Here is a 23,873-nt window from a genome sequence, read left to right as displayed (position 1 = left end):
CGGGCTGCGATGGTTGGGATTACCCCCCGGGCCCGGCCGGGTTAATAAATTGATCAAAATCTTTTACACTTCCAAAGTAAACATGACCTAGACTAGAGAATGGTTGAAAAATATCCAGGTCATGTTTTCCTCCAAGTCTCTTTTCCTCTCAATTAAATTTTATCGAGGAAGAAAAACATGATATTTCTCCAGATATTTACTTGGTATGGTAACGTAAGTAGCGCACGTTGTAAAAATGAATAACAATATCCAAATACATTTAAATGCCTTTGAACTTATTTCAGTGTTAAAAACCGTCTGTAACTGCAGTTGAATTACGAGCTCGCTCACGAGTTCAGCCAAGCCTTGTAAGTAGGTACCGCTGTGAGTGTGAAGGTTCACATTCCTGATGGGCAACGATGAGTGCCGCAGGCCGGGAGTCCTAAGCCCCATGCATCACCATCATCAGACCTCCGGTTCCTGAAGATTTATTTATATCGGCCTCCTTTTGTATGACCTAATCACACGATCTAGCATACAAACGTTTACAGTGGCTTGTGTGTGCTGCACCCATACAGAAGCTCTGATAGCATGTAAACAGGGAATACGGAGAACTACAGAACGGTGCTAGGTGCATCAACAAGCCTTTGTGGAGGCAGTGGGGACGCTGGACGACCAACGACCTTGCTGCTCGGGTAATACACAGAGGTCGCTCGATTCCTTGTACCGAGCCCTCGCGTCTCTGTAGTTCGGGGCCCTCATTTACCCATGGCAAAGGCATTCCATAGTAATTGCCTTCGCGAAGCTGTCCGTTGCTTTTCAATGGCCAGGCGTGTAGCGGGAGCGGCCGATTATCGGGCTGCTATCGACCCTGCGGTCGCCTGAGGCACGCGCTGCCCCCGCCGCGCGGCGCGGCGCGGACCCCGGCGGCGCCGGACCGCCCGCGGCATCAGAAGGGCCCGCGAGTCCGCCGGCGGAGGGCGCACATACCTGGCGGCTGCCGGTCAGATCACCGCCAGACTGAAGAACAATCGGAGACACACACCTTCGCCATGGGTGAGTGCCGGGTAAACAGAGCGGGGGTGCTTTGGAAATGGGTGACTTGTGGCTGGAGGAGCATCTTTTGTAAAAAAAAAAAAAAACGAAATTCCGTCGAGCACCGCGAATCACGATGTCTTGGTAGTATTTTTATCGTTGCTGTCACATTGTCAGTGAACTAAGAAAAATTGAAACAATCTATACTTGGATGATGCCCATTCGAGTATTTTCATTTTATTAATTTTCTTTTTAACCCGCGCCCCAGTGGCGGTCTCCGCCAACTTCGCCCTAGTGGGGGGGGGGGGCATATGTTACCACCCACCTCTAACTCAAAAACTAAGAGGGCTAGAAAGACGTGGTAAAAAGTAGTCAATAGCTCTCAATGCGTAGGGGAAGCCGGGGGAAGCCCGGGCGCGGGGGAAGCCCGGCCACCCCGTTTCCGGCTAAATTATTCACAATAAAATGCTCAACTGTTTGTCCTTTCAGCGTGGCAGCTAAGGTAACGCCAGCAAAAAAGTTAAGACTGACAAAAATTGCATATTGTTAAAGTTATAGCGCAAAAATGATATTTTAAGGGTTTTTAGCTAAAAAGTGAGATATGTTGCACTGTTAATGTTATACCATACAGTACTAATATTTATACGAATGTTATGTAAGGACCGTTTAAGTGTTTGTAGTGAGGGGTGACGAGGCAGGCTGGCTTAAGTATGACATTTTTTTCGAATATCGCTGTTCTAAAATAAAAATTAGCACATTTGGGTAACCCCGGGCGAGTGGCCAAGCTTACCCCAAACCGAGAGCAATGCCACTAAACCACTGTTTTCCATGAGATAATAGGTACTGAGCAGGTTTGGTTTACACCTAGATCAAAGATAAATTTCGAAAATAAACATGTTATCATAGACAAAGCCAGTCATGTCACTTAAGGTCAACTAGGGTCAAACTACGTTTTTGCAGATAACGCGACAGACAGTGAAGCTAGAGCTTCAAAAATGGTGTCGTTGTGTTCTTCTTCATCAGCCGAGTCCAGTGATATGCAATATGATGCATTAAGGTAAAAATAAAAATAAATTTTAAGGAATTTTGAAATACACATTTTTTGTCAATTTTGCATCACGATTTTCATCGACCTGTACTGTATATGTAGTAGACGCTAGCTAAAATACCAGTAGTGACATAAACTCTAAGATGTCCAGAGCTAATCAGTACCTTAATATTTCACTTTCCGTTAATATTTGGAAAACACATAATGGTTTCATCAACTCGTTGTAAAGCGCTGGGGAGGTGGCCGGCGTTACCCCTATGCCGGGCTTACCCCAGAAAAATCAACACTTTTTTAAAACTCGATTTTCTCAACCTTATACTTATTCCACGAAACCGAATTTTTGGGAAAACACGGCCAATGAACTTAGCTAGCTAGCAGGATATCAACATTTTATACAGCACGTATGGTATGTAATAAAAATGAAAAAGAGCTTACTATGCCGGGCTTCCCCCGGCTTCCCCTACGTTTGAAAGTATTTCGGTCATTTTTCATCTTAGAGCAATATTGGGGTCACCAGAGGTCATCAAAGGTCAAAATCTGCCAATGGTCATTATATTTTTCAGAAAACATGCCGTTATCTCAGGAACTATGGTAGCTAGAAAAACGCATGGAAAAACAATCGATAGCTCTTGGACTCTTCCATAGGCGTAGGAACAGGGGGGCCGGGGGGCCATGGCCCCCCCGCTTTCGGAGGTGGGGGGCCAGCAATGTTAACTGGCCCCCCCACTTTTTGCTGACTTAAGTGTCTATCTGTACCTACCACCCGGTACCCTAAACACCAGAACTTGACAACTATTCAGCTTGCCCTTTAGTGAAGATTCCCTTTTGTTTCTACAGCGTTATTGACCGCAATTTCCTTCACTCAATGAAGAAAACCATATCAGAGACAAGACTGTGAGTCCTGGTGCCGCAGCATTTTGTTGATTAAGATATACGGGACAGCGAGCACTGAAAAGGTATAAAGACAATACTAGCACGGTGCAGGAGAATGCGTATACAAACGACCAACGCTTGACCAGATCTGCTTCACGGGGTCGGCATAGTTCGTCAAAGGCGTACTAGCTGGGGACCAGGGTGACCGTGCCCCCGCCTCGGTTCAAACAGGCTGGGGGCTAGCAATGTCTGTATCTGCCCCTCTATTTGCCCCCCCCCCCAAACAAACAATGGGCCCCCATGGGCGTATGGGGCTCTGGCACTTATTCGATTGTCACGAGGCTCAAGAATCCCACGCCAGCTATTAACAGCTTCCAAACCAGTCTTTGAGGGTCCTACACTGATCTCGGAGGGCCCTTCAATGGCGGTCAAGCGCCCACATTGACCTCTGAGAACCCACATTGACCTCTGAGGGTCCTCCACTGGCATTTGAGGGCCCCTAAACCGGCCTCAAGGGCCCAGCCGACGTCTGAGGGCCTCACACCGGCCTCTGGTGGCCTCATTTCTGTCTATGGGGTCTCAATACTAGCCTTTAGGTGCCTCTGAGGGCCCCGCACTGAATTCTGGAGACCCGATGCCGACCTCTAAGGGTCTGCATCGGCCTCTGAGGGTCCATCTTGGCCTTAGGGGTCCAACGCCGGCCCATGCCGGTCTGTTACGGTCCCACACTGACCTCTAAGGGCCCATGCTGGCCTGTAAGGACCCACATTAGCCTCTGAGGGCCTTGCATTGGATTCTGAAGACCGATGCTGGCCTCAGAGGCCCATCTTGGTTTTTGAGGGCCTTCTGCTGGCCTCTGGGGTCCAACGCCGGCCCACGCCGGCATTTTAGGGTCCCACACTGACCTCTGAGGGCCTATGCTGGCCTGTAAGGACCCACATTAGCCTCTGATGGCCCAAGTCTCAAACTGCTCTTTGCAGGCCCTGTACTGGTCTCTGAGGGCCTTAACCCTCGCCGGCCGAGGGGGGGGGGGTGCCGCCCCTCCATATAGTTTTTTTCGCGATAGCTCCGAACACGCCGGCGATAGAGAGCTGAAGCTTGGCATACCTGACCTTTGAATCAAGCCGGATCTTTTGACACCAACCGCATTTTCGGGTCAGATCAGGTCACTGACCTATGAGGTCATAAGTGAACCTCTGCACGGTCTTCAGATGTCGCAACTTCGCAACGCCCTCACTGCCAGAGGAGATTTCACAGGGAAATGAACCTTGCAGGACCTAGTATCCATTAGAAGTCTCACAACTTGTACATCTCGGATTTTCTTAAGGTCATATGAGGTCAGGTCATTTTCGTGACCTCACCATTAGGTATAAGTCAATGGGGATAAACTGAAAACTTTTTCTGGCGCCGGGAACGAACTCCAACTATCTCAAGCACACCGAATCGTGATTTCATGCACTCCTTGCAAGGTTCGATGCGTCACTTTTGCAATGTTGACCTTGCGCGACGTCATTTATGACGTTATAAGGGTCATATTAGTTTTTCGTCAATAACTACCGATCAAATTGAGCTAGCGAGTCGGGAAAGCCACCAATGGACTCAGGAAGACCTTCCGAATCGAAGGATATGAGACATGACCTCATTCGACCAATTTCGTGACCTGGGGGCGCTGACCTGACCGTGACCCGAGGTCAATACTCTAAGTTTACCTCACCCAAACAAAAAGTATATCATTCGACGCGCCTGAGAGAGGCTAACACGATGCTGGCAAAATCGCGGCTCTGTGGCTGTTTTTTTGCGAAGTTATTCACCAAAAATGGAACTGTGCCTTGAGGCACTTGACTTGACCTCAGGTCAACGGTTGACCTAGGACCTTAAAATCGGGTATCGATCTCTGCGTCTCGTAACGGCGCACACGCTCGTTTTTTCCGCGACGCGCTAGCTTCACCTGGGGCAAAACGGCGAGGGGGGTCGTACCTGCTCCCCGCCCCCTCGGCCGGCGCGTATATAGAAAACTTATAGGTCCGGGCCGGCGAGTGTTAAACGGCCTCTGAGGGTCCAGACCGGCCTCTAAAAGGCCCACACCGGCCTCTGACAGTCAATCAGCCCAGTTGCAGTGGTCGCTAATATAAAACCTCTTAAAAACGTTACAGGCCTGGCTGAGCCTAGCTGGGCCGTTCATGCTGATTTTTATAGGTATATTGAAAAGACTCGCTTTGCACATTTCACGCTTGCTCTTAATGAAAAAGCTGCTGGATGCCTCTGGAATTTGCATGGGTGCCAACGGCTGCGGAGGACAGGGGAACGCGTCAATCAGTTTGAGTTTATGGACGGGACTCTCCCTGAAATTTAACTACTTTTATTTTTGGTTTTGTCTCGATTTTTTTTTACCTCTGAGCATGTTTGCGAAAACAAAGTGGCCGAAATCCGAGGAGAAATTGGATTTTGGGGGTGGGTTAGGTTTTAGACCTCTGGGAGCCTGGCCCCCCCACTTTCGAAAACGTTCCTACGTCTATGGACTCTTCTTTTGAAAAGGTCATTATCAAAATTGACCTCAGGTCACGGGTTTAGCCTCCAGAGGGCAAAAATTCCAAAAATAGCTGATTTTACGAAAAGTGTTTTTGACAATAACTTTCGACAACAAAAAGCCACGACATTTCTATTGCCAGAATCGTGTTCCTCTCGCCGAGACGCGTCGAATGAACTATAATTTGACCTTGAAAGGTCAACTTGAAAATTTGACCTCAGGTCAAGGTCATGACCTGACCGGAAAAGGTCATGTTGCATATCAGTCGATGCGTCTCGGCAAGATAAACACAATGAGACCATCCCCAGCGTTCTATCTCTTTCCAATCGCGAGCTATTGGCAAAAATCTGTTTGTAGCCTCAAATGACCTCGAATGACCTTTCTAGAGGCTATCAGCAAAAATGACACCCTGGTCATCACGGGTGGTCCAAATCATTGTGATTCTGAAATATTTGGACTGTTCCTATGCGTACACACGGATCTAGAGGCATTTTCATTTTTCTCCATTGACTTGTAATGGAAAGGTCACTCCACTGACCTGACCTTAGGTCACGGATATAAAAAATCCGAGATATACAAATTGTAGGCGCCCATAACATCATGCAATCCACCAAGTTTAAAACCTTTCTGACAAACACTACAGGCTGGACATGATTGCAAACTTTTTTAGGCTTGGTCAGTTAAGTTGACCTGGTGACCTGACCTGACATGACCTGGGGTCAAAAATTTCACACACTGTTCAAAATTGATGTACCAAAAGCTACCCCAAGCGGCGCGGCGCTACGCGCCGCGGTTTTTTATTTACACGCAAAAAACGCGACAGGGTGGTAACATATGCCCCCCCACACTGGGGCGAAGGTTAAGCGAACATGGCTAAATGGATGAGGCCGCAGCCATGAGACGTAAAAGAGCGAAGAAGTGTGTTGCCCATATGTTGTTGTTGATCAGCCCTTACCACCCTCTCCGTTTCGAAATCAGATATCTAGCAGTTAGCACTCATCAGAGGGCATCGTCTCAAACCATTCCTGGGGCGTGATCGTCATCCTTGTCCAAATGTGCTTAATGAAACATTAGCTCAGGTTATTAACCCAGATGTTTTCTTTCACTTGAAATCGTTAAGCAATTTATGCTAGTCGATATGTGTATGACCACAAAGGGCTCTATAAAACGTCACTGGCAACCGAATGGTGGCTATAAGATCTTGCGCAACAGGCGGTATTCATGGCACTTACTGTTAACGCCAGACGCCTTGAGACCCTAATTTTTCGCGATTATTTTTAAATGCGTGGAGGAATTTCAACCAAGCTCAGGACATGGCCGTTTCAAGACAGGCCGAAACTTTTACAATTTAGATATTTTATCGCCATTTCAATATTTCAGGCACTTGTCATTGACTCGTAATGTTAACTGTTTTTCCATCCTGGATAGAGGCTTTCTACGTCATATGACATTAGGCTCCGCCCACGACTGCGGCATTGACCCGTGCCCATCAGCGACCTCTGTACAAACGACACCCCTGCCATCTGTGAAGGACTATGAATTTCGCTGACGCTTCACGTGCTATGAGTCAATTGCAGCAGACGGTCAAGTAAATGTTAGGCTCTTGTTGACTCTTGTATGTATATAGGACCAAGAGGACCATCACTCCTCAACCTACTACTCAGTCGTGCTTCGAACAAACGCTAACGATTCCTAACAAATACGATTTTCGATGTAGGGTATCTGTTTGAAATACGAGCGAGCCGTATGATGTGAAGCTCAGGCAATTAACTTATTATTGCGTTGTTCGATGGTTGCATAGCGATGTACAAATCGGCAGCTACTTGGCGACATCCGACATCCCATTATCGCATTATCTGCAACGCCATAGGCTTTAAATACAGGTGAATATTTCCTAACCTTATGTCAGTTATATGCCATCTGCCCGTCATATGCAGCTTATAAAAAAAAAATATATATCAGCGAACATATCAGCATTGTAGAAGCAATGCGCATTGAGCATTTATGACTCCTTAGTCATCATATCGCTCTCTGGGCACTGTCAGCCAAGACGCTACGCACAACTCCGCCGGCTTTCGGCACCGCTCGACCGTCGCCCGTCCCCGCTCCCCGCCACAGCGAGAGTGACCGCGCGCCGGCCCGAAACCGCCGCAGGCCAAGACCACAGAGGCGGGGCTTAGCTGTGACGTCATAACGTATCACAGACTGACTGGTGATAGCCTCTACACACCGGATGAAAATCTTGCTCGAAATTTAACATTACGAGACAATGACAAGTGCCTGAAATATTAAAATGGCGATAAAATATCTAAATTGTAAAAGTTTCGGCCTGTCTTGAAACGGCCATGTCCTGAGCTTGGTTGAAATTCCTTCACGCATTTAAAAGTAATCGCGAAAAATTAGGGTCTCAAGGGGTCTGGCGTTAACAGTAGTGTTGTTTTAATAACATTGGCTTTCTACGTTTGAGACATTATTTTCTACAGCCTGCAAACCGGTTTCCGACGCGGCGAGTTTCCATTGATCCAGGCCCATTCATAAACTTCAGATGTGACGGTAAGGCGAACTGATGACCTTCACTGCACTGACCACATTTGCTATAGACTAGAGGTATAGGTATCGGGCGAAAATGAGATTTTGGCTGATTGATTTTTTTCACACTGCTCTGAAGGATATACCTAATTGTTTATCGAAATGGGCAAAATAAAAATAGTTTCACTTTGCTTGTATCGGTTTAGGAATTGAGAGGCGTGCTTAGGAGGGCACAAATCTTCAACAATTAGTCTAGTTTTCCTAACTCTTCTATTATGGCACTGTCACATATATTATGTATGGCCGGTACAGTAGCTCAGTTGGTAGAGCGTTGGATTCCGCGCGGTGAGAGCACGCGCTCCCGGTTATAACAGTCCGGGTTCGAAGCGCGGCGGCGCTTGACATTTATGGGCCTCCTGACAGGTACATATGGTTGCGGTTGGTGGCAGCCGGCAGGCCTTAGCCAGGCGAAGTCAGTGAGGGGACAGGCCGTGCGCGGCGTGCGCACGTTAAATCTTGACTCTAAATTCTGCCATAGAACCGGGATTGCGCGATCGGAGGGAAGAGGGCAGGGTCACCACAACAAGCTTCGCTTAGCAGTGGGCTCTGTCCTTGTGAAACCTACCTATCAAAAGGTTCGGACTAAATTCATTAAAATAAGAAATGGCACGAAGTTGACTAATTCATCGAAACAAAGATAGATAGGGCACTTTTCAACATATTTCTATCTTTTATTATCAGGTTCAATATTCATCTATCTGAAGGCCAATATAACTCAACTAGTCCAAAAAAAAAATGACAATGGCATTACCCCCCCCCCCAATCCTTCCCCCAAGATCTCACCTCCTATGAAAGCTAATAAGACGGAATTTGGAGGGAGGGTGGGGGTGATGGGGAAACTATGGTGTGCAAATTTCATTACATTAGTTTAATATCTTTAAGGTCAAATGAGGTCAAACGGGGTCAAATTTTTCATATCAGGGACTATTTGGTGCTTACACGCCCATAGCTGAGCAAGTTACTGGCCGACAGCACGAACATTTTTGAGCAGATATTGAGAATCTTTATTCAATCCATCCATGATAATGGAAATTAGAAGTCTGCTAAGAGTAAAATGTCTTCCGGTTCAGGCGGGGATCTGCCGACGTGGGAAGCGATTCAGTCACAATTTTGTGTTTACACCCTCGTAACTCAAGATGTTACCGGTTGATTTTCATATTTCTTTTACCATAAGATTGGCTGTACATTTATAAGTCTTCGCAGATAGGTTGACGCGAAAAGATAATCAGAACCGTTAAGCAGCGCAATGCAAAGACGGAACCGTCCAGCGCGGGCACCCGGGAGGAGCAGTCTATCAGTCCGGCGGTGAAAAGCGGCCGTCGCGCCTCCGCCCCGGCTGGATTTTGTACGCACTTAATTAACACCCCTGTTACTAGAAACGTTGTAGACTGATTTACTTATTGCTTTCACGGCAAGATGCACAATATAATTTTAGGCAGGTATATTGCACAGCTGACGTTAATATAATGATTACGGCATGAGTTATTTGGGTGTCCGTCAAAATTCGTGGAGATATGCTGTCCCACGATTTCAATAATGCCTCACGTCAATAAATGAGCTTATTTCAGCGTAACACGGGTCCGTACGCGAGATTTGGACATTTGATTGAAGAAAAAAAATCATTGAAAAGGCAACAGCAAAGTGGCAAAAAAAATTTGGACATCTTTCCAAAACCATGCTTTTGTGTGCCTATGTATTTTAGCTTGTCCCACAACCTGCGAAAAAAATCTACAGAGCTGCTGTGTAGTTATTTTTAGAGATAATTGAGCGCGAGGGAGTGTTGTGAATAGCAAATACATTGAAATTTCTCTTCATGGTTCTTATTTTTTGGTTATACAATTTAGCAAGACTGCACAACGCAAAAACGTCTGTCCCACGGTTTTTGGCAAACTTTTTTCTGGGTCACGTTTTTTTCTGGGTCACGGTACTTAGCTCCTCATTCAAAACATTACGGACCGGGTAAGCAGGGTCTGCAGACTTGCATATGGTCCTATCCCGCGAAGGCGCAGAGAGCGGGGGCGGAAACTGAAAACTGTCAGTTGGGCTGGGCGAACCCAGGGGAAATCATCTCCTGCGTGCCATAAGATTTCTTTATTCTGGGTCACACGCCCTTGTGGCTTGTGACTGGTAAGTGTCGAAAAGAATCATAGCGTCGTGTTGCTGCGTGCTCAGGTACTCCAGATAAGATGTACTTGGAGATTAGTATTCGATAACAAACTTGCCATATTCGGAAAACTGTAAAAACCATTCCCCTGGGTCACGCATTTTTTTCTTCTGGGTCACGAATTTTAGCGTGACCCAGGAAAAAAATCGTGACCCAGAAGAGAAATTCTGCCCACCTACATCATCTAGACATGCAAGTCTTTCCGCCTACGTGAGGAGAAGGTCATTGCCGATAACGGGGTTATATCGCGCATGAGGTGAGTGAACGTATCTGGTTTGATAATGCGTGACCCAGAATATTTTTTTTGTTTTCTGGGTCACGGACCATTTTACGCGCATGCGCAATGGCATTTTTTAAATAATTTCAACTGTGAACAGCCTAGGGTGCATGGTTTATGAAAAGGTAATGATTTCTAGGAAATCAGTTGTGGGACAAATATCGACCCAAATCTCCACGAATTTTGACGGGTACCCATTTGCGAAAAACAGGAGGGGTGTGCAAAATTCCTCTCCCGTCTCCCCCCTTCTCCATTGCGCATGTGAAATGCGAAAAGAAGGGAATTCGCTTACCATACGAGATCAAAACTGAACTGCATACGACATAGCGTTTTCGTATTATCGCTGGCTCACAAAATCACATGATATCCTTAATCCTATCCTTTGAATTTTGAAAAGGTCAAAGGACAAGGTCTAAAGACAAGATCAAAGGCCTTTCACATGGTCAAAGGAGGCCTGCAGAGTGCAGTGACGTACCCAAGGGGGGGCCACGGGGGCCATGGCCCCCTCTTGAGCGCCGAAGGCGCTCAGGGGGCCCCTCAGGCCCCGGTATATTTTTTGTCAAACACTGGATAAAACGTCTTTTACTAGGAAGAAAAATGATATCAAAGTTTCATTCATGTGCCCCTGGTTACCCGAGGGGCCCCTGATGACCCGATGGGCCCCTGCAGTAATCCGAAGGCCCCCGGTTTCCTGGGCCCCTGGTCGCCTAGGGGACCCCTGGTAGGCGGGGCCTGGTCGCATGGGGGCCCCTGATTGCCTGGGGTCCCTAGTCGCCTAGGGGGCCCTGGTAGCCGGGGGGCCTGGTCGCATGGGGGCCTCTGGTCGCATGGGGTCCCTGATCGCCTGGGGCCCCTAGTCGCCAAGGGGGCCCCTGGTAGCGGGGGCCTGGTCGCATGGGGGCCCCTGGTTGCCTGGAACCCCTGAGGACCCCTGGTTGCCTGGGGCCCCCTGGTCGCCTGGGCGGCCTGGGGGCCCTCGGGTGACCTAAGGGCCCCTTCGGAAGCAGGTGGCCCCCTCCTGGGCGAAATCCTGGGTACGTGCCTGGCAGAGTGTTGCATCGATCGCTGTCACATCTAAAAACTGTTTTCAGTGACGGCTGATCATTCAGGTATTTGACTTTAGCACTTGACATGATATCCTCAACTCTTTGGCTACCCAAACACACTGTTAGAAATAGCGTTGCCAAAGAAGGCTCCAAACGCTGAACATTAGCCCTGGAACCTGCAGTGACGTTGTGTTGTTCCAATCACTAAAGGATACGTCTGTATGTTACGTCTTTCACCGCGGCGGTGTACGGTCCCAATTCAGCCCGAGCCCGGCGGGCTGCGGCGCGTGTTTGGCCGCCCAGTGCAGACTCGTTGTTCTGCTAATGATGACGGTCGATACGGTCGCACATCGATCGCCCGTGGTGCGCCCCTATTGAATCATGCGGGGGACACGGTCGGTGGCGCTGAGTCGCCGCACACCTGGCTCGTTCTGGCGCACAGGTGTCGATTCCGCCGCGGTGACAATGGAGCACCGGCTGCACCCTAAAGTCGGATCTACCACCGCTTTTGCGGAACGCAGAGCCGTCTTACAATTGAGTTGGTGAAAGGCGCTCGTTTGAGGCCGTGACCGGGTTTGTTTGTTTGTTTTGTTGGGTAAGGCCCTTTCGGTCCAATTAGACCATTTCAGAGCCGGGAGGATGATAGGATATAGGGGGAGACATTGGTCTGGGCAGGCACCCTAGTGAGTCGCCGGGGCTGAGCCCGTCCAGAGGACAGGCCACCCAGCCCCAAGGCACTCACTGCACCCGGCTACGGGGTGCGCTCCCTCGGGAGCAGCGGTGCCGCTCCAAGGGAGCAGCCCGCATGAGATAAAAATGCCTGTCCAGCCCGGAAGGGGGTTGCGGCGTGGAGGAGAAGGATTTCAGTATCCTGAGGATAGAAGCACGGAACGGTGCGTGACCGGGACAGGGCGACTGACGTGCTGATGGGATGTGCGCAGTTTCAGGCTCGGGTCGTGCCCTATGTCTGCTGGTGGCGGTGACGGCACTGGCGGTGCCCGGACGCGCCCTGCCGGAGGGCGCTCCGGGAGACGGCGCCGTCTGCAGCAGCCTGCGGCCGCGGCACGGCTCCCACAAGCCTCAGCCGGGGCCGGCGCCGTTCCGTCTGGCCGCCCGCGCCGCCGAGCCGGCCGGCCAGTGGCGGGTGACGCTCAGCGGCGAGCAGCCCTTCCGAGGGGTGCTGCTGCAGGCGCGCGCCGCCGCCGGCGACGACCCGACGCCGCTCGGACGGTTCACGGCGAGCTCCGATACACACCTGATCGACTGTTCCGGCCAGCCACAGGTGCGTAACACGTCGACTTGTAACCAGCCACAGGTGCGTAACACGTCGACTTGTAACCAGCCACAGGTGCGTAACACGTCTACTTGTAACCAGTCACAGGTGCGTACCACTCTGAGCTGTAACCACTAACAGCCACAGGTGCGTAACACTTGCTGGCTCTTGCACGCTAAGCTGTAACACTCTTAGCTGTGGCACTCTAAGCTGTAATACTCTGAGCTGTAACACTCTGAGCTGCAACACTCTGAGCTGCAACACTCTGCAGCTGTTGTCATCCACAGGTACGTACAAATCTGAGCTGCACCGGCCACAGGCACGTAACTCGTAACGCCCCGTCAGTGGCTTGTATTTACTCACGAAACATCGGAGCTAACATTGCTAGCGTAGCAACAGGAACGCAAGATAGTACAGACAGACACAAGTGCGTACCTCTCTGCAGTCGGTGAGATATGCATGATAAACTCCCTCACGGGCATAAATTAACTGACACAGGGGTTGATAGTCTTGATTTCTCCTGTGACCGCAGAAAGCAACTTTAAGCTAATCGGTAAAACGAATTGACGCATGATGTAAACAAGATAACGATAACATTTGTCGAGCCTGTTGTCTTTATGCCAAGTCATCGAAAGTGCTAGCGGTGAAAAAGTGAACAAGTGTTCATGACGTCACTCTCCACCGTGCTCGAATAGAGTCTGTTATATCATTTGGGATTCGTTAGGCCTCCAACACATCGCGGGTCTCCTCACAGAAACGCTATATTAGCTGTTTTCACAGCGGGCGATCTGGCGAATGCACCTTGACCAAAGCTGCACCAAATCTCTTTTACAATAAATATCTTCGTATCATGAATTTATTTCAGTGTTTTAATCGAAAATAATATCTGATTTTGTTTTTTTAAATGAGACATTTAAGCATATGTGCAGCCCAAACTGATAACTTAAGAAATGCAATTAACCTAATTTGACCAAATCTGCAGCTAATCTGCTAAATGTGTACCACACTTTTCACTTAAGCTATGTTTATTTACGACCGAAAATACACACAGTCAATCCATCAACCAAACACTTCGATTTTTCTCAACATATCGACAGATATCACTCAAGCTCGTTAAACAGTCTCACAAAACATCCCCAGCGTTCGTTGAAATCGCCACCCTCAATGTGTGTGAAATGGCCGTCGTGAAAATGGCTATTATATGCGAGTAAATATATACTGCTGCTATAGTTTCGACTGCGGGCTAGATAGCGGTTTACAAAACAGAGCTCGCTTATTCCAACCGTCGCCCACACTACTTGCAAAAACGCCCTTATACGTCCCTGTGTGTGTTGCAAAACGCGCCGAGCATCGATCCCTCTGTTGCAGAGCGCGCTGGGTACCGATCGCTCTGTTGCAGAGTACGCCGAGTACCGATCCCTCTGTTGCAGAGCGCGCTGTTTGTTTGTTTTGTTTTGTTTTGTTGGGTTAGGCCCTTTCGGTCTGACAAGACAATTTCAGAGCCGAAAGGATGCTAGGAATTAGGGGGAGACATTGGTCTGGGCAGACACCCTAGAGAGTTGGGCAGACACCCTAGAGAGTCGCCGGGGCTGAGCCCATCCGAATAGACAGGCCGACCAGCCCCGAAGCACTCTCTGCACCCGGCTACGGGGTGCGCTCCCTCGGGAGCAGCGGTGCCGCTTCAAGGGAGCAGCCCGCATGAGATAAAGGTGCCTGTCCAGCCCGGAGTGGGGGTTGCGGCGTAGAGGAGAAGGATTTCAGTTTCCTGAGGATGGAAGCGACGGAACGGAGGAGAGCGCGCTGAGTGCCGATCCCTCTGTTGCAGAGCGCGCTGACGCACAGCACGCCCACGAGCCGGGACAGTCTGGAGGTGACCTGGAGCGCGGCCAACTCCAGTGGCCCGGTCCGGTTCGTGGCGACTGTGGTGGCCGATTACCGCACCTGGTGGGAGAATGTGCACTCCGAGCCGATCACGGTGGTCACGGCCACCAGGAACACGCTCCGCGCCGCGCCGCTCCAGGTATACCGTGCCGGCAGGCGCATACATGACAAATAGATGCCGACGTTTTATGGTTTAATATTAGCCAGACATTGTGATGGATCTGATCGGGCTGGACTGGAAGATATACGACTGCATGTCAACTGGCTAAATTAGTGCTTACATGAAATGATTCAGTGTTTGGCTATTGCTATGCATTTTGACCAATCAAAGTTAAGTGTTTTGTTGTGCTTCTATCCATGTATAAGTGAGTGCTGACATTATGACGTCGCAAATGGCTGTAGCCCGATTTAATTACAATCATTTGACGCCTGTGCAGGAGAGCGTGGCCAGCAGCGCCGAGGAGGTGTACGCCGGCTGCTCCGCGGCCGAGTACGGCTGCTTCGGAGCGCCGGCCGGCTGCGAGGCCACCAAGCAGTGCGACGTCCTCTTCACCTACGTCACTGACGGCGCCGAGTTCAAGATGCGCCTGATGGCCGCCGGCCAGGATGACACCTACGCTGCCGTCGGCTTCTCGACTGACAACAAGATGGTGAGGGCTGAGTGGAGGACATGGAGTTCGGCGCCAGCGGAAGGGAGCTTCCAAATTTCTGGGATCACAATGGAAAGAGATAGTTTATCACTCGTGTCAAACTGTCAATTACCTATTATAATAGTGAAAATTGCGAGCACCACTACTGCTTTAGAACATTAGGCGCCAACTGCAAAGAGGTCAGCTTCATGCATTCAATATTATACTATTGCACCTTCAGTTGTTGAACGCATAATGCATATTATTCGTCTTTCATTGGATGCATTTTTAGTTGTTTTTTTTTTTTTTTTTTTGCTTCGAAACTGCTTTCCGTTCCGTCCTTGTGAACGAAGTTGTTGGGGAGTAGCGGTTTCGACATTTCTTTCATAAATAATCACAAAGAAACGCTCATTGTTATAAGCAGCCCACAGATGTTTACGAATGTCGGCCATATCACATCTGTGTCTGTCACTGTGTACTCGTACCCTCTAAACGCACTATGTCCATGTCTGTTGTTTGTGTTGCAGAGCTCCGACGGTGTCATTGTCTGCGCAGCAAACGGCGCCGATAATCCACCCAAGGTGTACTATGCGAGGAACGTGGACACGGGCAGAGACTGCGAAATAACGTCTGAGGCGGTAAGAACAACGCTGCTATTTCGAGGTTTAAAGTTTGTAATTTTCACCCCCTTACGTGCGCATTTTTATGGACATATTTTACTTGGCTTGATGCACCAACACGAGGTATTGCGATATTAATCAGTGCAATATTTCTAACCATTTTATTAGCCAAACTGACCGTAGGCGATTCGTAACGACGTTTCAGAATTGTCCGTATGCAATAAAACATTGATTTCTACCACCATGTGACAATCTTTCGGGCGTTTTGTGCGTTTCAGAATCCGGAGAGCGCCAGTGCCGTGCAGACCTGGGAGAAGGATGGGTACTTCATGTGCTCATTTACGCAGGAAGCCGACCTCGTCATTTCAGATCAGATGACCATCGACTTGATGGCGGAGCACTTCTTACTGGTGGCCACGGGACCCATTGGTAAGTGTCTTCATAATGCGAGACTGTCGCATTGCTTAACGGCGCAATGAATGCTTACATGTGCAGCTGGCTAATTTAGAGGCTGATTGCACAATTGTCTTGAAAACCCGTTGGACTCTTCGGCTGTGATCCTCAGCAGATAGCGCCAACGTCTTCAATATCATCAGTCCAAACGACGATTATTTAGTCTGAAACAAAATGCTGTATGGTGCGCCAGTGACGCATATGTAAATGGCAAATGCATGTCTGAACTCTTCAAAACCTGTGCCTTGTGTGCTTGTACAATGTACATAAGTGGTTGCAAACTTTATGCTTCCAAACGCCCACTTCTGTTGCAAACCAACACCTTTTCGCTTTTGCACTTGCAGTCCTATACCCATATAACAGCTTAGACCTATGGAAATGTCACCCACAGAGTCCCTCCAGTTCGAACTAAGATTACTCGAATTTCGAACTTAGGCTGAAGTTATTGGATTGCGGTCATTGTGTGACTGCTACTTTACGCCATGTGGTATTTCCTACTTTTACAAGCCAGGAGTGACGCAATTATCGTGAATCGTGTTTTTTATGTAATAGGTAATTTCTTCGCATAAAATCAAGGTCACAGTTAGTAGTCAGTCGGATGTTTTTTATTTATTTTGCTCTTACATCTTGAACCTTACATGTAAGGTTCATGGCTCTGCGTTTATCTGTAGTATCCGATAACGTCAGCCATGACTTGCCTCCATTTGAACATGACATTGACGCAAGTTCGAGAGCCACGTATGATCCACCCTCCGCTAGTGGAGCGAGATACGGCCCGGAATTCACTGAGGCGTCGTCTGGGTACCTACGGACTCTACCCGTGGCAGTGGGAGGTTATCGGCCAAAGGCCGTAAAATTCTCCAGTCATGAGCGCAAGTCATGTGCCGCAAGATATCGGCGTGACTAGCAGTTACGATAACGTGTGTTCAAGATATTGCCACTTCATGATGATCTGTTACTATGCAGTATGATATGATTATACGAAAACAGAGGCTGTTGTTATTCGCCTGAACCCTCTGACCTGGCTGCATGAAATTCCCGGCAATTATTCGTGTTTGTTGTTAATTTGGCGGCTGCCTGTCGTTACCTAGCCATTGTATCCTACCACAGACTACTAAATATGCAGGGGTGTAGGTCCCATCCATACCTTTTGCACGCCCACGCTCCACCTGAACCGAATTGAAGTGTTTCGATGGCTAATTTTGTACACATAATGCGGCTGCAAATATAGTGAATGTCTTAATTATCAGTTCCCAGACTGAAAGTGTCTTTGAAATAGCACCTTAATTAGCCGCGCACCTGGTTCCCCCCATTGGTCGATACCAGCACCACCCTGTCCCTTGGAGGTATCTGGAGCTCTGGCCGCCCACGACTCTGCACTGTGGTCTGTTACAGACGCGTCGCTGAAACTGCGCTACCACCACAGCAAGCGGGAGGCGTCGGCCGCAGCGGTGAACCTGACCGACGCCTCCTCCCCCGGGGCCGCCGGCGTGCCCGCCCTCATCAAAGGTAGGCAGACGCGCAAATCACACCGTTCTTAGATACATCGGAGTGGCATGCGCTCGGTCGACTTGGCAATGAATATGATATTCTAGCAATCAGCTGGCTATTTTATAGTGTTTCTTCATTCTTGGGTAGGTATGCAATTAACATTGCAAAAATTTATGGTTGATAAGCAAGCATTTCGCACTTCTTTCAAACATCGCTTTCATTATGAAATGAAAGTGTAATTTTCATTACACTTCCATTGCAGCCATGCGTGTTATCCAGACAATTAGGCAACAGGCATGCTAATACATGTGTGGTTAAATGGTCTAGTTGAATGGACGAAAATGGCGAATATGGATAAACGGTTATTTGGTCTCCACTTGCGGTTTCCACGTAGAACAGAGCTGCTATTTATACCCTACCGATTATAATCGTATATCGCTCGTCGCCACCAGCCCACGGAGCGTTCATGCTGATCGCCTGGATCGGGACCTCTGGCATCGGCATCATCTCTGCGCAGTTCTTCAGGGGCGTCTGGGTGGGCAAGAAAGTGCTGGGCACCGACGTCTGGTTTACGGTAAGCTGGCGATCAAATATCAACATGTTGATAACTATCTGAGATCTGCAGATCTCAGATATCAGAGGCGGTGAGGGGATCGGATCAGTAGCCACTCGTCGCTCAAATGTCAGCATGTTCTGAGGGGATCTCAAATGTCATCGGGCGGGCTAGGGGGGGGGGGGGAAGGAGCTCCGCCAGTGCGGTATTTTGCCAATTTTGTAACCTTACTAAATTTGAGTACATTTATACTTCATACCCTAGTTATCAAAGCTGCTGCGCGGGCACAGTTTAGTTACAGCTATCAATCTTATGTAACCAATGGTAGCACACGAGCTGTTTTTATTAGATTGGTAATAGGTATGCTGTCTGGAAGAAGGGGGCAATAAAAACATAATATTAAATAATAAATAGGTATTTTTACGCATGGTTTTTGTTTTATTATAATTGTTTATATAGTTTGCGTTGTGCTATGCTTTGATGCATTATTAAAAGTAATATTTATTCACCTATAAACACATCTCAGCTTGTGACGGTAAGTGGTATCTGTAACGTGTATTTCAACGCCGTTTATGTAAACGATAGTAGCCGTTTTCACGACGGCCATCTGGTACACATTTGGTGCACATTTGGTGCAGATTAGGTGCAGATTTTGTCAAATTAGGTTTAGTGTGTCTCTTAGTAGCTGTTCTAGGGTTGCACTAATTGCTTATATGCCTGCTTTGTCATATCATCAGAGAGTATCATCGATTAAAACACTGAAATAAATTCATGAAATAAAGATATTTGCTGTAAAAGAGATTAGGTGCAGATTTGGTCAAATTAGGTGCACTCGCCGGATAGCCCGTCGTGAAAATGGCTAATATCTTTTTAGCAACTGTATTGCCTGTTTGCAGATTCACCGCGCATTGATGGTTATGACGGCGCTGTGCACCTGGATTGGATTTGCCCTAATCAGCGCCCAGCTAGGAGGCCTGGATTTTGACCACAGCCACAACATTGTTGGATTCGTCGTGTTCCGTGAGTAATGATGATCAATTGATAGATCTTTATGCACTCACTGCCAACGTGTTTAGGACGAATATTCGAAACACCAGGTACTTTTTATTTATGGTAGCTTTCGAAAGCACTGCGGCTTTCTTCCTCAGCCTAGACAGTTAGACACACATAGAATCAAATCAAAATTAACAATTCATCCTAGTCGTTCGTTTCGTGATATTAAACATCGTTTGAATACGTATAAGTGGCGCACATTCAAATTTCTAAAATTATGTGATCACATGCTTAAATTAAGTCTTCGCTTCTTGGATGAAGAGTAAAAATATCAGGTAATATCACAGACGTCAGCAACGATAAAAAAGACACATGCCTATCACCTGCGCTTCAACATCATAAGCAAATCGTCAAAACGGCGAAACAACATGCATACAAGTATACATATTACAATTCCGCAGGTCCCAGCATAGATACACCCTGCACTTTTTCACTACTTCAGCACACGGTACACATTTGCCATCGGTACACCGGGTTTTGTATTTAAAACTCTACCCTTCGCTCTTTCTATGAATATCCCTTCTTTAATCTTACGTTTCCTCCAGTCTGTTTCATACGCCAGAATTTTGACATTTTCCCATAGGATGGAGTGACCGGTTTCAATGACGTGCTTTGAAATGCCAGAGTGGTTGTCGTCCATGTTCCGTATCGCTCTCTTGTGTTCAGCTTCCCTAGCCCTTATACTTCTACACGTCTCCCCAATATAAACCTTGTTACATTCACACTCATATTGGTAGACTACCCCAGTATTTTGAATTTTTTCCCGCTTGTCCTTTGGTCTAACCAGCATGTTCCGCAGGCTCTGTCCTGGTTTTGAAGTTACCCTTGCGTAGGGTTTCAACGACCTAGTTATCCTTTCTGTGACCCCTTGTATGTAAGGCAGAACAACAAGCGGCTTTTCCTCTCGCTGTTCCCCTGTTGGCCTACTCCTTTCTCTGGTCATCTTCCTACGCGTAGCCTGTATGAAACTTTTTGGATAGTTGTTCACTTTTAAAGCTCTTTGTATGCGTTTTGTTTCTTCGGCTTTATCGCTCTCGTCTGTTGAAAAGGTCTCCCCTTGTTTTATAAGTGAGCGAACTACCGACTCTTTGTGTTGCACGCTGTGATGAGACTCAAAATTTAGATAGTTATCAGTATGCACCGCTTTTCGATATACCGTCGTTTTGACCGAACCGTCTATTTGCCGCCTGACCTCGACGTCCAAAAATGGTAAGGTACTGTCACTTTCCTTTTCTACCGTGAAATGAATGTTGTCATTCTGACAGTTCAAATGATCAAGCAAGGGGTCCACGTCGGTACCACTGATGACCACGAATGTGTCATCGACATACCGTTTCCACACCTTCACCGGTTGAGCAAAGGACCTTAGAGCTGACTGCTCCAATTCCTCCATGAAAAGGTTCGCTACAACTACACTAACCGGACTTCCCATAGCGGTTCCTTTCATTTGTTTGTGGCACTCTCCATTTACCTGAAAGTATGTTGTATCTAAACATAATCTAAGTAGAACTAGGATGTCATCTACCTCCATCCCCGTATTGGCTAAAACGACGCTGTCACCCTTCTCGTCCTCGGCCTTCAACCTTTTCTGAACTATTTCACAAGCTTCATCCGTGGGAACTGAAGTGAACAGCGACTGAACATCGAAAGATACCATGACGTCATCCTCGCTGATAGTCAAACCCTGGACGTACGTTACAAAATCTCTCGAGTCTTTGACATGATAGCCTGTCTTTCCTACCAGCGGTGCTAGAAGGCTTGCTAGGTGCTTAGCAAGAGGGTAGGTTACCGAGCCAATGGTGGACACAATCGGTCTCAGTGGGACCCCTGGTTTGTGAACCTTGGGAATCCCATAAAACAAAGGCGGCATGGGGTCTGAAGGGTAGAGTTTTAAGTACAGACTTCGTGAAATTCCCCCTTTTCTTTCTATATTCTTTAGAACTTCTCTTACTTTCCGTGAGTAACTGTTCGTCGGATCCTTTGGCAGCTTTTCGTAGGTGCCCTCATCAGAAACTAGCTCATGCACTTTTGCCTGATACTGTTCCTTGGTTAGTACACATACAGATTTTCCTTTGTCACTAGGTAGTATCACTAAATCATCCCTCCCCTTGAGGTTCCGCAAGGCACATCTTTCCTCAGCAGTCAGATTGTCGCTTTTCGGTTTAAAAGATTGTAGTGCTTTCGTAACTTCAAAACGAACTTTGTTCGCATCGTCAGGTGACAATTTACGGATGTTTTAGAATTCAAAATAGCGTTTCATGATTTAATTTACATTGCTTTTTAATCACTGATTTTTCAGATCACCAGGTCTATCAAACATATTAATTTTCCCGTCCTCCGTCTCCATCTTCTTAAACGCTTCCTTCCTGAAACACCTTCCCAGGGCTTCGCCGTCAAGTGATACAACTTCAATGCTTTATTCTATGTTCCACCAGTGCTCATCTCTACTGTCCCGTAATTCCGTCAGTGTCACTGCTCACCTTTGTTGCTTGATCCGGCCAGTGCTCACCTTTGCTGTCCGTTCCGCAGTGCTCAGTGCTCACCTCTGCTGTCCTTTCCCCCATTGTGCTCACCTCTTCTGTCCCGTCCCCCAGTGCTCAGTGCTCACCTCTGCCGTCCTTTTCCCTGTGCTCACCGCTCACCTTTGCTGTCCGTTCCCCAGTGTTAAGCGCTCACCTCTGCTGTCCGTTCCCCCAGTGTTAAGTGCTCACCTCTGCTGTCCGTTCCCCCAGTGTTAAGTGCTCACCTCTGCTGTCCGTTCCCCCAGTGCTCACCGCTCACCTCTGCTGTTCGTTCCCCCAGTGCTCACCATCGTGCAGGTGTTTGGCGCCGCGCTGCGGCCGCACCCGGACCACCGGCTGCGTCCGCTGTTCGCCTGGGGGCACCGGATCGGCGGCGTGTCGGCCTACCTGCTGGCCGTCACCGCGCTCCTGCTGGCCCAGAAGCTGGCCAAGATCATGCTGCCCGACTACTGGTTCTGGGTGGTGGTGGCCGCCGTCATTGTGCACCTGGTCATCTCTGTCCTGCTGCTGGTCAGTGCCACGACGGCAGGCTGCGGATATTTTTTTAACTTAAAAATCGTTCCGTACCTACATAATCGCTGGTATTATTTGAATTAAGTGCAATGGGTACAATATAAGGACAGCCGTATATTTCTTTTTCGAGTGATGTCTATCATCGTTAGTCACTACGCTATGGTATATGTACCCCATAACAGGTCAGTTTGCGCTCATTCCGGCAGATAACGGACAGATGCAGCAGCCCGGACCTCTCGGGCAGCCCGCAGGTGGCCCCGGACACGGGTGCCCTGGTCAAGACAGAGGCGCCGGTAAGCAACCAACACAACTCAAAACTTTTCTTTGGAAAAGAATAGATGGCTGAATAGTTGGCAACGATAATTTACTCCGGTGTTAGTACAACCAAATATTTCTTTGAGGATGTATTTAGATATTTTTCAGCATTTCGCTATAACTTGATATCTAAGGGTTCTCTTTTAATGTAAGTAGATAAGAAAAAAGAGCCGTTCTCATCACTCTTGTGAGTAGGTAGTTAATTGATTGGTATCTGTTTCAGGGCTCCCCGCTGCGCCGAGCTATGCTGGGTTTCTACGTGTTCAGCTCCGCCGGGTTCGTGATCGCCCTAGTGACCATCCTGATCGTCTCTACCGCCTGAGATCGTCTGTAGTCTCTACCGCCTGAGAGGGATAGTCTACCGCCGGAGATAGTCCCATCTACCGCCTGAGACTGTCTTTACCGCCTCAGCTAGTCACCACCGTCGGAAACAGTCTCTACCGCCTGAGCGAGACCTTGGGGGGCGTGGGGGCAGTCCGACAATCACCCAAGCTGCTTGCGCCGAGAGCGACGCGCGCTGGGAGTGACACGCGCTTAGACGGTTTGTTGTAGACAGCGACTGACGCCGAGAAGGGTGGTCTGGGGCGACGACAATTGCAGTCAACGTGAAACGTTCATAGCATTGTGTGTAGGGGTTGTAACCACCTGGGCCTGGCTCACTTTGACTGGGAGTTACGGTGCTGCAATGTGATCTGGGGCTTCTGCGGTACCTGTTTAATGTTTTGTTTGTTATTTTGATGACTGTTATGAGGCTATTATGACTGCCATGGGTCGATCTCTCATCGATTCGTTTAATTAGAAATAGGTTTGTTTACATTTTATTGACGATGTATTTATTTGCTTGTGTTCAGAAATGTGTCTTACTTTTTCATATCCAAATGGTTGGGCAAATTCAACGAATTGCTTATGAAAAGGAGTTCCATAGCTGGACCTTCATCGTGTGAAACCTAAAAATGCAGATATCTTACCTTTCGTGTGCCATACGGGTAAGAAACGGATTCGAAATAAAGTCACCAAATTGCACGTCGTTTG

At 48.2% G+C, this 23,873-nt stretch overlaps 1 protein-coding gene across 1 annotated transcript; it reads left to right on the top strand.

Moving 5' to 3' along the window:
- Nucleotides 1–412: 412 nt before the first annotated feature.
- Nucleotides 413–23,632, top strand: LOC122393138 (putative ferric-chelate reductase 1 homolog). The gene is made up of 12 exons (XM_043388813.1): nt 413–1,035; nt 12,480–12,820; nt 14,637–14,831; nt 15,130–15,342; nt 15,849–15,959; nt 16,220–16,370; nt 17,790–17,903; nt 18,338–18,459; nt 19,335–19,458; nt 22,294–22,523; nt 22,733–22,819; nt 23,065–23,632. The coding sequence occupies exons 1-12, from the start codon at nt 1,032–1,034 to the stop codon at nt 23,161–23,163; spliced, it is 1,791 nt and encodes a 596-aa protein (XP_043244748.1). The 5' UTR covers nt 413–1,031; the 3' UTR covers nt 23,164–23,632.
- The last annotated feature ends 241 nt before the right edge of the window (nt 23,633–23,873 follow it).

Source organism: Amphibalanus amphitrite, unplaced genomic scaffold, assembly GCF_019059575.1.
Source record: "Amphibalanus amphitrite isolate SeventyFive unplaced genomic scaffold, NRLGWU_Aamphi_draft 000517F_arrow, whole genome shotgun sequence".
NCBI lineage: Eukaryota > Metazoa > Arthropoda > Thecostraca > Balanomorpha > Balanidae > Amphibalanus > Amphibalanus amphitrite.
The sequence above is the reverse complement of the archived record's forward strand: the minus strand, read 5'-3'. Positions and strand labels throughout refer to the sequence as shown.